The sequence below is a fragment of the Aulostomus chinensis genome, chromosome 3 (assembly GCF_037954235.1).
Source record: "Aulostomus chinensis isolate RoL2024-O1b breed Wild chromosome 3, RoL_Achi_v1.0, whole genome shotgun sequence".
Taxonomy (NCBI): domain Eukaryota; kingdom Metazoa; phylum Chordata; class Actinopteri; order Syngnathiformes; family Aulostomidae; genus Aulostomus; species Aulostomus chinensis.
Window position 1 is genome coordinate 19,108,601 of NC_141322.1, and position 15,895 is coordinate 19,124,495.

Genomic DNA, 15,895 nt, shown 5'->3' on the forward strand with positions numbered 1-15,895 from the left:
CGTTGACCTTAGTAATGTATATTGGTTGTATCAGTCTGCTGTCTGTCAATCAGAAATCAATAAGGAGATGCCGCATGTGTAAGGTTCATCTGTGCTGCTGAACAGCTGCAGGGAGCGGCTCTCTCTCCTCCTCCTCCTCCTCCTCGTCAATCTCCCGGAAATTACGAAATGCACTGAAGCTACAAATCAAACTATATTACAGACCAATTCAGTTATTCAAGCACATTTATCTCTTTATTATGAATCACCTAAACCCGCCCCCCCCCCCAAAAAAAACAGCTGAGAAGTGTTGTAATTTGTCCATTTATTCTTTTGAAGAAACGATTAATTGTTTTAACTCCACTGGTTTTCAATAGCATGTGTTTTTATGCGCTCCAGGCAACCAAGAATTTCCATTCATTCATGGATCAACTTGTAGAGACTTGAGTCATCCTCATTACTCGCTTTTACTGCTATTGAAAAAAAAAAAACACTCTGGTGTGATGTCATGGGTGTTTCATCTGATCAGAGCTTCTGATCTGTGTGAAGGATTTTCAAACAAAAACATAGACACCAGCTGTTTCAAACTTGTTAAATAATCTGGAGGTGGCGTTCCAGGTGTATAAACTCCATCCCCTTTAAAAAAAAAAAAAAAAAATACAGTGTGCTGCAAGGATGGTGTACAGTTGCATTTTGGTTGTCTGTGCATTAAATTTGGATTATTGCAGAAAATCAATTTTAGGTTTACACATTTTGCTTAGCAAGATAATCCTCACAAATGGAGAAAAACTTTTAGTATTTTTTTGAAGCATTAATGCAATATCTAAGCGATAAAGTACATGTGTAATGATGTTAAGTATCCTCAACAACAACTGTAGTCTCATTTAGCCTCTTCTCATCAATCACCTTTTTTCAGACACATAAAGAAGATTCACGTGTTCGCACTTGTGTTGTTTTATGCCATAGAGCAAAATTTTAAAATATAAACGTTACTCACCAAAACACATTCGAGAAATTCATAGTGAGAATTGGACAATCAACAATGATGACTTATTTCCAGGATTTAGGGCTCAGAGATTTTCCTTCGGAGTTACCAGACGGCAGTTCTCTAATAAGCTCTGATCTCTGTTGTTGTTTTCTTCTGTCGCGCGTAGCTTCCCATTCAGCCTCCCTCGCTGCCATTCCTCTGACCTGCGTCCCAAAAGTACTGCAGCTTTCTACATTTTGACCTCCATCCATTTTCTATACCACTTCACCGTTGAGGGTTGCGGAGGCGGGTGGGGTGGGGGTGCTTGAGTCTATCCCAGCTGACATTGGCCGAGAGGCAGGGTTCACCCTGGATGTTTGCCAGTCCGTCACAAGGCCATCAGGAGCAATTAGGGGCTCAGTATTTTGCTCAAGGACACTTCAACATGGTCACCCGTGGAGGAGAGGATCGAACCAGCGACCCTTCAGTTGCTAGACGACCACTCTACCTCTGAGCCATGCTGCCCTTCCACCTCCTAATGGTTTAATGCGGTTATTTGACATTAAAGTCAATGACACAACTGCAGCAGCTCCATTAGCTAAATGGTGTTCAAAACAGGAACCTGTCAGTCATCGGCGCCCGTGGCCTCCAGACCAAACTGCATTCATGAGTGTTTTATGAGGCAGCTGAAGATTCGTTCTCTGAAGAGGTTTATTTATTTAAATGGGCTCTTCTCCTGATAGAGTTATTCACAGTATTTCAAGTCAAACACATGCATTCACAGAGGAGAGCTGAGTCATTTCATAATTCTGGTATTTAGAATGGAAGTTAGTTTGTTTTCTTTGGTGCTGGCGGCGGGGGGGAGGCTGCTTGGCGTTATTAAAAAGTTTATATCTCTGGTTCTGCTGCTTCGCTTTTAATTATCCTTATAAGATTGTCTTTTCTTTATATTCTGTCATTCACCACTGGACTTGAATCATGATGGATTGCTGATGATAGCAGTGTAATCAAGAACACTTTCTTCAAAACAGAAAGGTAATTTTTAAATGAAAAGAGTTTGTTTTTTTTTTTTAAATATTGAGCTCAAATAAACTTGTTCTGGATGTGAGAACAAATTACATCCTGACACATTCAGAAATTGGGATTAAAAGCCAAATCAAATACAACAAAATGATGATCCGTAACTTAAAGTATTAAGAGAAAGGCACATTATGTTCATCTCCAGGTTTGCAAACAGGAAGAGAGAACAGACCCTCGTGGGAAACCCCAGTTTTCATCCCAGGGAGGGAAGTCACATGCCCACACACGCATCAGACAGCGGGTGGAAACCTCCATCCGCTCATGTAGAGCCAATGCTCCATCCTTATTCATCTTGATTTTTTAGTCAGTCCTCCTAATCAATAACTAAAAGTGCTCTGTGCTTTCATCGGTGTTGCGTGGGGGGGCTTTTTCGCTTCAAAGCTGTCTTTGAGGGCTTTCGCTGCCACCAACACTCAGTATGGAAACACTGAGGCAGCTCAAAAATTTTTCAGAGTGGGATCATGACAAAAGCACCGCGGATGGGTACCACTTCCTGTTCTGTGAGGTCAGTGGGCCTGGTGCATGCAGAACCACAGTGTTGGATCGTCTTAATTTCCCACTCACTGAGTGAGGCGCCCAGGAGAGGGAATGAAGTGGAGTCAAGATGGACCAGCACTTCCTTGCTCAAGCAAAAATGATCCGTTTCTACGTTGATAAATACACCCATTACATCAAGATACTCAGGTGGGCGATGTTACTCAGGCTTCAAGGACACCGCCTGTTCCTCCCCTATTTCTGCTCTGAATAAGAACCAGCAAAAAATAGGAAAATGTTCATGCATGAGGCTCCATGTTCTCCAGTCATGCTGTTGTGATATAAAATCCTGTCCTTTCAATTTGTGCTGCAGAGGCAGAGAGCTGACGACACATAAATCATGGAAGTTAATCAGTGCGACTCCTCAGCAGAGGAAGAGCTCATCAACACGGTGTTAATAAAATGGCTTTTTAATAATGTATTGTGCACAACCAAGCCCCGCTTTTTTTAACCCTGAGAGGAATGAAGTGTTGGTAATTTGTCATATCTTCAAACTGCATGAATAGCAGGAATTATAATTCTGCTTCCACAGTCCTCCTACAGATTAACTAAACGCTTGGACACATAAACACGCGCTGCTACAATAAACAGTCTATCGAAGCGAAGTAAAATCTGGTCAACTGGACGTAAGTTTATCTTGAAGACGTTTCACCTCTCATCCGAGAGGCTTCTTCAGTTCTAGTGAAGAGTGTGGAAACTCCAGCTTATAAACCTATGTGGGAGTGGTCAGTGCTATTGTGGTGGAAACGACCCTCCCGAGACTCACCTGGCCTCCCCAAACGACAGTCGTTGTGCGGTGTCAGGGAGTTTCAGGGGTGGTCGTTAGGGAGTTTCACCGACCACTCAGATGCTAATGGGCTGTGCTGGCATCAGCCGTTCCACATGGGTCTTTCAGCTGAGCTCTTTGGGGAAGCTTTGAAAGGACTTGGTTGTAAATAGGTGAAAGGAAATGTCGCAGTCCACCTCCTCTGTTCAAAGATGGTTTCTCTATCCTGACGTGGATGGCTTCTTTAACTCCTCTTTGAAAGAGGAGTTAAAGAAGCCATCTTTGAACAGAGGAGGTGGACTGCGACATTTCCTTTCAAGATAAACTTACGTCCAGTTGACCAGATTTTACTTCGCTTCGATCTACGATGACCTGGATGAATGAGAACCTACACAGACAATAAACAGTCTACTTCTTCTACTTTAATCTTCTGCCTCCTCAATTTTCAGTGGCTGCTGGTATGCGCTCCCAGTTGGGTCGGTCACAAGTATAAACTAGCCGATCGGAGTCAGCTTGAAAAAGAAATCAAACATGTCCTTGCCGATTGATGATTTCTGTGCCAAGTTACCGAACCAGTTGGCTCAAACTAATGCTGGCTGGTGTAGATGTGGTACTTGTACAAAATCCTGCTTGAAAATCATCTGTTTCATGGTTGAAAATTGAGCTAGATGTCAGCTCGTACGGAGAGAACGTTCTTGGCACTTGCCAACATGATCGTATTTAGTTTTCCAGGGGGAAAAAAGCTATCAGATTTTGGTATGAAAATAGAAATAAATGTTTTTTGGGGTCATATATATTGTTGAATAACTAAACAATGTGACCAAGGATCTGATATAAAAGGGTTAAAAGGACCTTTTTGTAATTTCAGCATACATTAAAGTTCTCCAACAGAACTATTGGAGGTTCCAATGCAGACATCTTTCCTGGTCATCTTTAACACCCTGATGACCATCCTCAGTACTGAGTGTTTTTTTTTGGGGTGTCAGTGGGACCTCAAAAGGTGGCCAGCTATGGCCAGATGCTTTGCAATCCCATGACCCACAATGCCACAATACTGAGTCCTCTCTCTCTCCTCCTCCAGGGGGTTTGCCTTCCACCTGAGCATTTCCCTCATCTAGACTCAGGTTTGGCACATTTGGTGGAGTCATTCATGGATCAACTCGCAGAGACTTGCGTCATCATTGTTGCCTGCTTTCACTGCTGGTAGAAAAGCCAATAACTCTACAATCCATAACGTTCATTTCAAGTGAAGATTCATCCCTCACGAAGACATAAGACTGGGCAGTCAATGTGTGTGTGTGTGTGTGTGTGTGTGTGCGTGTGCGTGCGTGTGTGTGTGTGTGTGCGTGTGTGTGTAACTTAGCAAACAAGCTGTACATATAAACTTCAACAACATTCACATCATATCACATCACAATCATTCTTTTTTTTAAAAAAATAAGATAGTTCTGACAGTGTTGTGAAGAAGGTTCGGTTAGCCTTGGGCACCAAGACCACACGGTTAGGGTTGGAAAAATGTTCACGTATGAAGAAAACAAAGCAATCAATTTGAAAATAAAGTCTGAAAATGTCCTGACATCTTTCTTAAAACACCCAGTTTTGTTTCCTGAACAAATGAGTTATGTTGCAGCCTTTGTGCTTGTGGGTTACAAACAAGTTAGAAAGTTGATCCAACAAAGTTTATCATTCACGACGAACTATAAATATGTCTTTAATGGCAATAAAAAATCCTAATTAATGCAACTGGTTCTCAAGTTTTATTACAAATATATTTTGGTGTTATTCCTCTGGCACCATATAAAACCCAGGATTAACGGAGGAGGTCGTTTCTCTCCAGCTCACATGAAACGTTGACAGGTTTATGATGAGATCGCTTGGTTCCTTCGGGTTACATTTTCATGACATGAATGCCGGTTAAAATGAATGACCTTTGGACCGTGTGGGGTCATTCAGTTAAAGAGGGAAAATAGAAAACGGCTAAAAAAAATTGAAAAGAAAATTTTAAGTAGAAGTCCTATTAAAAGATTAATTTCCATCAGAAAGCGGCATGATTTATTTTGAGCTGTGCTTCTATGGAGGAGGAGGGGTAATCTGCAAAGTGAATTATGCACAGTCGTGGTTTGGGAAATGGGAAATCCTTTATTGCACCGGTGAGAGGGACTGAATGAGGAGGCAGGTGAAGAAAAGTTTTCAGAGGAGCGACAAGAACTCGCAGGCAGGACCCAGCAATAGAGAGCTGCACCATGGAAACCGGTGAAGCGAGACGTGCTGTCGGTTATTTCACGTTTCTGTGCGGCTTGTAATCACATTGACGGTGTTTGATGTTGGCGGGAGAGGATGAGGAACAATTTACTCGGCAGTGTTCTTCTCTGGGCGATGTTGCAGCGGAGCAACTTGCAGATAACCGTACCTGTAACAGGTGAGGAAGAGGACGCGCGCGCGCGCGCGCGCACACACACACACACACACACTTGATGTACAAATACTAGTGTGGTGGTTGCAGATATGAGAGTCTCTAGTGTGCATTTCTCTAATTTAATTATGTGTAATTAAAGTTTTGGGGACCAACTTTCTTAACAGTAACTTCATGCACACGGCATCTTTTTACAGAAAACCCTTTCAAAGAAGAGCCTCCCAGTGATTTAGTAAATGTTTGGCGCATAAGAGCAGTGCGGGTTAAAGATCACTGATGTGCAGCAGCAACAGGATCGTTTGCACATCAGACAGTCTGCTTTGGACAAGTTGCCACATGAGGTGTTTTGTTCTAGTGAATTAATGATGGTGTGTTGCAGCAAACTGATATTTGATCACACCATCACTTTTGGCTTGCTTGTCAGTTCAGGATCATGCATAACATTTTAAGAAGGGTTGTAAAGCAAGTCTGATCAATAAGCTGCGTAAAGCAGGGTAGAGACGGTTGCTAACTAGCTGAGAGATTTACATGTTTTGTTTAAGTTTTTTTTTTGGGGGGTGCACATTAAAGGGTTGGTTCCTTTTTTGAGGTAAGCATGGCTATCAGTAGCCTTGATGAGATATTTTGGTTGTGCAGAAAATAGCTGTTGCTAGCAAAAGTTTATGAGATCTACATGTTTTGTTTCGCAAGATAATCTTATTTATCTATTACTCTGCATATATTCAATTTGTAGAGGTACAACTCACAACTCATGAATGCACTTCCTCTGTTCTGGTGCTGTTTAATGTCTTAGACAACCTCTGCAGTCCCATTTAGCCGCTTGTTCGAAGCTGTCACACATAAACACTTAGAAATTCACAAGTGCGGCATTTACAGACATATTTTATCCCGTAGATCAAAACCGTAAAATATCTTAAGCTTGTATTAACCACAGATAATTACTTAGTTCAGGTATGTAACTGAAAGCCCAGTGACTTTGAGACTTTGAGCGAGGGAAGCAGCTCCAACACTCTAAGGCCCTTGTTCTAAGCATTTTATTTGTGCTTATTGAGGTCCATTTTGCTCATAGATGCTTAGAAACTTTGAATGTTGAATGCAGTCTGGTATTTTGTGGCGGCTTCTGTACCAACGGCAATCCTCTGCTCTTGATCCGAGTTTTTCTTCTGGTTTAAACAGAGCTGGACTGAAGAAGATTTTGTGAATTCTTATGGAACGAAAGGCTGTTATTGAACGTAACAAGCGAAGTCATATTTTCCAAATGATGACATCACAACTAAAATGGACCTTGGCCACTTAATAGAAGCATGTGCATGTGCGTGTCCTGGTCTCCACTAACACATATCAGCTGTGTATGACTCTTAAAGGGGGATTCCTGTAATTTATTATTGAACTTCAATAACTTAAGGAAGACATAGATACAAATAAAGCAACAGAGCTTGACATATCACATTTTTAATTCCCAGTATGGATCAACACTGGAAACTACATCTCCCATAATGCACTCAACAGCATCCCCCTGCTTTCAAACTCTTGATCTATATGGATCCACCACACCAGTATAGCAAGCGTTCAGTGAGTGCTCTGTAGGAGTAGTACGTCACTCCTGGGAAACAACAGCACTGTTCCTCTTGCTCACTTTGACATAAGTTACAGGAAGCCAGTCTTTTTTTTACTTATATTTATCCTAAAATAAACCCACTTTTTTTTTGGGGGGGGGGGTATTTTTCTGCGATAAAACTGATATAATACAGCAGAGCAGTGCAGAGTATGTATGCAGCTGTTACAAGCATCCAGTGTTGCTAATAGTTGAGCATCTGTCTGTTTGTAATGCACTCCGTAAACTTCACAGGAAGCGTTCAAATATTTTCATTCATCTGTGCAACTCTGCAGTGTGGCATATGGCCTTGGCATCGCTTGAAACGCACTAAATGGCATGCTCAAATTTCTCTCTTTCTTTCTCTCTTTCTTTCTCTCTCTCTCTCTCTCTGTCTCGCTCACACACACACACACACACACTAACAGATGCATGCAGTCTTCCTCTGAGGAATGCAAACTCCTCCATATCTCCATCAACAGGAGTCTATTCTAACCATCTACCTTCATCTCACCGTCTCGTCTCTGTGTTCTCTGTCTGCTTCTTTTTTTTCTTTAGCTTTCTTCCGTCTGCCACATGTACTTTTATACAGGAGTCTTACGCCTCCCTCCTCTTGTGCCTCTACTCTCCTGAACTAGTTCTCTGTGTTTCATTAAGATGTTGGCTGACGCCGTGTGTTCTGATTGCACTGTTCTCCCACATTTCCTCTCGGCCTGTTTATTTTCCTGCTGCTTTATTTTCTTCCTCTTTTTTTGAGGGTTAATGACTGCCGCAGTAAAATAATGAGTCCGCTCTGCAGAGGAGCATCAAATACAGACCAGATATATGGAAGAAGTGATGTCACCAGAAGTTTGTGTGTGTGTGCGTGCGTGCTTGTGTATATGTATATTTATTGAAGTTGTTCTGATATAATTCCCATTTAACCCTCATTCTGATTTATTGGTATAACCAACACCAGCTGGCAGGCAATGTTCCTACAATTATCTGTGACACGCGCCTGTCACAGTGACCTTTGACCTTTAAACACCAAAATCCCAGGGGATATACGAGCTCGATTTGAAACAATGTGTTCAAGGCCTTCCAGAGATATGTCAGGTTAATAAGAAAAGAACAGCTGTACATAGAGGGAGACAAACCAAAAACATAATACCTCCGGTAGATGATTCATTCTTTACTTCAAAAAACATTTGAATGTCTACACAGACAAAACATTTTATCTGCAACATTCAAAGGTTTTGGGGATGTTGTTGAATGATTTCTAAACATACATTTTATCACATTTTGCTTCAGCAATTCTGAAACATCCTCAAAGTGCTGCAGTTGCAATTGTTTGTTTTTTTTCCTCAGGAGGAACATTGCTTGGAATTATGAAATCCTTGTTCTTTAACTTTAAACATTTTCTTTAAGATATCTGTAGAGGCTGTAGAACATTAGCCAAGAACATGTCTGCTCATCCCAGCTAAAAGTGTCAAGCTGAAGGGATGTTGTTGCGCGCCACAAAGCGGTTCTATGCTTGTTAGAGAGCACTGGAACCTGTTCTCCATTTTTTAAAGATTTATTCAACATTTTCAATATTTTTTTTTTAAATAATGGATAACAGGACATAAGGTTGTAATGTTATCGCCACAATTGTGACAGTGTTTCTAGAGAATGTTACTTTACCTTATAAGAAGAAGATTATGGGAACAAAAATAAACATCCCATGGTAATATTCTGACGTTTGTAGAACAAAACGATTGCAGCCTGGTTGTTGTTATTTATTAATGATTGTAAGGTGACAAATACTTCGTGGACTACAGACACAAAATGTACCAAAAGATTACTCGTAGACACATGATGCGGCGCTGGTGGAACAATGAGTCACCCGAGTGTCCTGGCGACAGACATATCTGATGGAACTTGTAGGTGGAATTTATTCCTTTCATTGAAAATTATCCAAGGAAAATGACATTTTGACAGTGAGATGGAACACATGTACTTCTGAGAAATGAGGGGATGAGAGATGGTAAAAACAGTATGTGTTCTTCTGGTGAATGGAAGCATCCCTAGAGTGCGTGTGTGCGTGTGTGTGTGTGTGTGTGTGTGTGTGTGTGTGTGTGTGTGCGTGTGTGTGTTCCATTCCCCGCACCGCCTTTGATGTCATGTAACAAAGTCCTGGTTCTCTGCTGTCATAAATCCAGTTCTGGAGTTCCATAAATAGTTCCCTCTATGTTATAGATCACACGCTAGGTCACAATTTATGCAGATCTCTGTGTCACACATGAAACAAGACACAGTTTATGTCTTTTCCTCTCATTTTTTATAATCTTTGACATTTCTTGAGACACCTCAGATGATTGTCTGTGACTGAATTATTACATAGTCGTGAAGGGATGATTCATCACACCCACCTGTTTCCAGTGTGTAGGCATCCAATAAGCTAATTATAGCATCGGCCATCACTTAAACACTTGCTTGTCTGTGCCTCGACCCTCTGTTTCTTTTCAATTTGGAAAAGTTTCTTGTTTCTCTTCTTTAGTTCTGCAGTGTAGATTCCCCTATCTTATGTGGGTCCAACCCTTTCTTTTTATTCCTGTTTTATATTGAAAGCCACTCCATCTTGTGTTTATTTGTGCTTTAATTCCTGATGTATTTTTGTTTTAATGGCTCTTGCACTTCATTCAACCTACCTATTTGTCAGTTCAATTTTGAGTCACGTCCTGTGAGATTCTTCTGAGTTGAGTGCTGTCGACACCCAGAGCAAAAACAAGGATGTGTGGTTTTTAAAATTGTTGTAACTCAAATCAAATCAAGTCCAAACTACAACTATAATGAAGATGATGGACGTGTGGACATTCACTTGAGCTAGTTCCTTTTTTAAACGTGAATTTATAGCGATGCCTGTCTCCACGACACCAACGGTAGTTACTCTCAGCTCAGTCTGATTTACTCTCACACTTCATTGCAAGATATTTCAGTTGCGACAGACATCAGATTTTTTTTTCTTATAATTCATTGAAGTCTACTTGTCCACCGCTCAATGGTTGACTCACATGATGAAAGAACAGAGAATGAGTGCAGTCAGAAAAGTTCTTTAACTGAGATGAACGTACAAGCTTGAAAGATTCACACAATCGTAGCCGCTATGATGCAGGACTATTTTGTTACCAATATTTCATATGAGATTAAGCATCTATAAAGATATTTCCCTCTGAATTTGTCATTATAGGAGGAAAATGGTGAATATTTTATTTATTCCCAGCAGGGAGCAGAAGCATGATTTCAAGGGAAATGAGTAAAACTGTAAAACACAACTGCTATACAGTTCATACATATTTCCAAATTCCTATTTTCCCTCCTGTGTTGTTCAGCGTTGAACTGCTGTGAAGGCGATATCGTCATTTTGCTGGACTCTTCAGGAAGTGTAGCAAACTACGAGTTTTCCCGCTTGCTGCACTTTGCCGCTGATCTGCTCCGCCCCTTTTCACTGGGTCGGGGGCATGTAAGAGTCGCGCTGCTGTTGGTGGGAACCAAGCCTAACCTGGAGTTTGGCCTGGATACCCATAACAATCAGGAGAGTCTCCAGAAAGCTCTGCAGAAGGTGACACAGCTGCAGGGAGACACCAACACTGAGGCGGCACTGGAGGTGGCCCGGCAGCTCCTGGCACAGACGAATGTCCCCGAGGTACTGTTGTGGTTGACTGACGGCGTGCAGCCTGGAGAGGTGGGTGAGCCCATATCAAAGCTGAAGGCACAGGGAGTTTCTGTGTTGGCTGTGTCTTCAGTACATGGCAACTTCCAGGTGTTGCAGCGTGCAGTTTCACCGCCTCTGGAGTCCCATCTGTACTCTGTGGACATAGAAAACATTGACATTATCACCAAGGACCTGAGAGAGGCCATCATCAGTAGGTCTTACACACCAGGCTAGTAGATATTAATTTTAGATAGGAATCAATACAGAAAGAGTGTGACATTTAACTCTTCTTTCCTCTTGTTTTAACGATAGAAATTATTCGTGCAGAGAGGCTGCGTGTGATTCACCTGAACTCCCACAGCGCCGCACTGCAGTGGCGCCCTGTTTTAAGTGCAGACAGCGGTTACTATGAACTCTGGTATAACGCCGTCGGGAATACAAAGGCAGAGACAAGACTCCATCTCCCAGGAGGTGCCAAATGGGTAGAACTGACTGACCTGCATCCTGACACCACCTATACTGCCTCCCTTCGTCCAGAGTCCAACCAAAGGCTGTATAACACGCTCTCTGTTAGCTTCACCACTCTTCCTGGTTAGAGGATTAAATACATGTGAATCTATGATCTTGCATTCATAAGATTCGTGACCATCAACTCTGATATTCCCCCCTCAGATGTTTTAGGCCCAGCAGTGGTCTCAGTGTCTGACTCTGGACCTCGTCAGACCCGTGTCAGCTGGGGTCCCCTGCAGCCGGACCGAGTCCAAAGATATACAGTGGAGTACGGAGCTATTCCAAGTGGACTGGTCAAGACTTTGACATTACACAGCGACCAGAACTCGACCTTACTGACTGGCCTGGAGCCTGGAACTCAGTACCTGGTCACAGTGACTGCTCTGTATGTGGATGGAAAAGAAAGAGCCATGTCTGTGAGAGCGTGCACTCAGGAAGGTACACCTCCACTCTGTTTGTTATTCACTTTTCTTTGCTTCAAAGCATTTTATTTGTTCTCTTTATTTCTCAGGATTGAAAGCTGACCTTTAGAAGTGACCAACCTGGATGTCTTTCTTAATGATTCTGACCTTTTCTTCACAACCAGATTTCATCGGAATATGTGAAATTACCTTAACCTCTTAAAACGCCACATTATATGGTGGCAAGACACATCTGTTGACATTACATATCAGCACAGAATCCCTGCTTTAACAACGTAGCACTGTGGATGCCCATAAATGTTTAAACCTTTATCATTATTCATGGACAACAGCTTCTTGAAATATCATTCACTGCTGGAAAAAAAAAATTTTATGATATTTTGATACATTTAATAGGCTGCACGGTGGTACAGTGGTCAGCACTGTGGCCTCACAGCAAGGAGGTTCCGGGTTTGAGTCCCGGCTCGGGCACGGGATCTTTCTGTGTGGAGTTTGCATGTTCTCCCCGTGTCTGCGTGGGTTCTCTCCGGGTACTCCGGCTTCTTCCCACCATCCAAAAACATGCAATTGGGGACCAGGCTGATTGATACTCTAAATTGACCGTAGGTATGAATGTGAGTGTGAATGGTTGTTCGTCTCTCTGTGTTGGCCCTGCGATGGACTGGCGACCTGTCCAGGGTGAACCCCGCCTCTCGCCCGTTGACGCTGGGATAGGCTCCAGCCCCCCCCGCGACCCTTAATATGTAGGAATAAGCGGAAGATGACGATGGATGGATGGATACATTTAATGCCTAGTTAGGCTGAGACACAAATTAGAAAATGATGTCCCAGTGGTATGCCTCCCTTTTCCTGTTGCAGTGAACTTTGACGTTTGAACGGTAAAATGTTTCCATGTCATCCTTGAGTCCTGGTGGATGTTTAAGGGAAATTTGAAGATAGTCCATCAAAAAGTGTTGCTAAGATAATTGTGTTCATGAGAAAAGGACAGATACTGCACCCATTTAGGTAACAGTGACCTTGCACTTTGTCTACCAAAATCTAAAAATAAAAATAAAAAGAGCTCATCTATGAGACCCAGTGGATATTTATATATAGTATATATGGAGATAGTTCCTACAGGTGTTCCTCCTACAAGTGTTCCTCCTACAGGTGTTCCTCCTACAAGTGCTCCTCCTACAGGTGTTCCTCTTGCAAGTGTTCCTCCTACAAGTGTTCCTCCTACAAGTGTTCCTCCTACAGGTGTTCCTCCTATATGTGTTCCTCCTGCAAGTGTTCCTCCTACAAGTTTTCCTCCTATAGGTGTTCCTCCTGCAAGTGTTCCTCCTACAAGTGTTCCCCTATAGGTGTTCCTCCTACAAGTGTTCCTCCTACAAGTGTTCCTCCTACAGGTGTTCCTCCTATATGTGTTCCTCCTGCAAGTGTTCCTCCTACAAGTTTTCCTCCTATAGGTGTTCCTCCTGCAAGTGTTCCTCCTACAAGTGTTCCCCTATAGGTGTTCCTCCTACAAGTGTTCCTCCTACAGGTATTCCTCCTACAAGTGTTCCTCCTATAGGTGTTCCTCCTACAAGTGTTCCTCCTACAAGTGTTCCTCCTACAGGTATTCCTCCTACAAGTGTTCCTCCTATAGGTGTTCCTCCTGCAAGTGTTCCTCCTACAGGTGTTCCTCCTACAAGTGTTCCCCTATAGGTGTTCCTCCTATAGGTGTTCCTCCTGCAAGTGTTCCTCCTACAGGTGTTCCTCCTACAAGTGTTCCCCTATAGGTGTTCCTCCTACAAGTGTTCCTCCTACAGGTGTTCCTCCTACAAGTGTTCCTCCTACAGGTGTTCCTCCTACAAGTGTTCCCCTATAGGTGTTCCTCATATAGGTGTTCCTCCTACAAGTGTTCCTCCTATAGGTGCTCCTCCTACAAGTGTTCCTCCTACAGGTGTTCCTCCTACAAATGTTCCTCCTACAGGTGTTCCTCCTACAAATGTTCCTCCTACTGATGTTCCTCCTACAAATGTTCCTCCTACAGATGTTCCTCCTCCGGGTGTTCCTCCTACAGGTGTTCCTCCTACATGTGTTATGTGGATATCACATGCACAAGACTGGGACAGACAGAAAATCTGAGAACGTAGTGCTACAGGCCTCTGTAGGAGCAAAAAACACTTGGTTTCATTCAGGAAATTTAGCCTCCCCACCCTGTGACCCTTAACGGATACGCAGTATAGAAAATGGATGGATAGATGGATGGATGGATGGATGGCTGGCTGGATGTTTGGATATATGTTATGTTCTGCCACCTTGCAATTTGGTGCTAAGAGGTCGAGGTCACTTCATTTATTTTCCACCATCTCTCTGTTGTTCCCCTATTGGAGACACTGCAGGTGCTCTGCCTGCCCTGGCTGACCTTCAGCTGTCCACCACGGAGCGTCAGGAGGTGCAGGTTTGGTGGCGCATGAATCAGGATGGCATTAGAGGCTACTGGCTGAGCTGGGAGAAAGAAAACTTCCACAGCTCCTTGAGTTCCTCTGTCTACATACCACCTTCCTCTCACTCAAAACAACTCACACGCCTCACGCAGAGCAGCCGAGTTTGTGTGTCTCCTGTCTACAGTTCGGGGAGAGGAGAGGGAATATGCTGCACAGCAGAGAAGCAAAGAGGTTGGCTGAGCTGAATATGATTATCTTCTCTGTCTTCAACTGTTTAGTTCATTAGAGGAGGGATAATTTTCTCTGTCTCCTCTCTCTGACAGATTCCAGCCGGCGAGGTTAACAACCTGAATCGGAGCAATCAAGCACCCAGAGAAAAAAAATGGCTGATATTAAGCTTTTTGTGTATCTGGATTCACCCAGATGACTTTGCAGGAATGAATATTATTTCTCAAGTTAAATGTTCATCTTAAAATGAATTAGAATGACACAACAGTCTTTATCACATAACACCAGCCCTTCTGTCCTCACAGTGGCTGAGCAAATGCCAACATAATCTAGTGGGGGTTTTTTATTGTCATGGAAATATCACCAAGTGTGTAGGGAAAGCATTTACTGCAGCACAACAGATTCGTTCACACATATTGGGGTTAGTCAGGCACATATAGCAGCTATAGACAAGGAGGAGGGAGAACAACGCTCAAACTGTCATCAGATGTGGTTGTCAGAGAGAAAGTGTATTTGCTTTTGTAGTCAGGAATAGGAAGTGTTGTCACAGACGAATATATAACATGATGTTAAAGGTTCTGTCTTGTCAGCCTGCCCTGAGATCCTCCTGTTACACAACTGTATTTACATTTGATTTTACATCATATTAAAAATATTAATTTACCATATTATACTGAATGGGTAAGCTCACCCAAAAACACATAAATCATACTATTTTTCACTTTATTATTCATTCCACTTCCCCCAATATAATCCACTGTGAGGCTGCAGCCAACAAATCATTATGAGGCTAACTAGGCAACAACAAACATTGCTATGCAGACAAATCTTTTGGAATGCTTTTATCTTAAATGAACAAATATCACATTTTTTATGTCTGTGCTGTGGCCTCCTGAGGGGATGTGAAGAACTGTTTAAAGTGTTGTGATTTTTTTTTTTTTAATTAATCACAAATTAGTCTGGAAAATGCAGTTTTATCTATAATTTTTTTGGTTTTAGCCGGCATTTCACACCAACCGCACCCTTGTGCTGCACTGGCAGTCAATAATCAAGTCACTGACAGATGTGTTTTCTCTGTATTCACCAGCCATTAAAAAACAAAGATGTTGTATGTTATTGTGTGTACTGCATCCTGGTTCTATAGAGGTTTTTAGTGATGACAGGGATTGTGTACTGTGAAGAAATAATAAAGCAATAATACACCAGTATTTCTTCCTCTTCTTCTTTTATTTCGATGACTCTGAATTAAAATGATGTTTGTCATTTGAAATGTTTCTCTGCACAAAAGTGGAAGAAAAACACTTCAGCAGGAGTGGGA

General features: G+C 42.4%; 1 protein-coding gene across 2 annotated transcripts; it reads left to right on the forward strand.

The window, feature by feature from the left end:
• Positions 1-5,490: 5,490 nt before the first annotated feature.
• On the forward strand, positions 5,491-15,805 carry LOC147268069 (von Willebrand factor A domain-containing protein 1-like). 2 transcript variants are annotated; one of them, XM_086200770.1, is made up of 7 exons: positions 5,491-5,745; positions 10,684-11,036; positions 11,124-11,217; positions 11,319-11,597; positions 11,679-11,954; positions 14,296-14,580; positions 14,673-15,805. In XM_086200770.1, the coding sequence occupies exons 1-7, from the start codon at positions 5,664-5,666 to the stop codon at positions 14,690-14,692; spliced, it is 1,389 nt and encodes a 462-aa protein (XP_086056896.1). In that variant the 5' UTR covers positions 5,491-5,663; the 3' UTR covers positions 14,693-15,805. The 2 variants fall into 2 exon arrangements, with proteins under 2 accessions (XP_086056896.1, XP_086056895.1); XM_086200769.1 differs by having other exon boundaries at positions 10,684-11,217.
• The last annotated feature ends 90 nt before the right edge of the window (positions 15,806-15,895 follow it).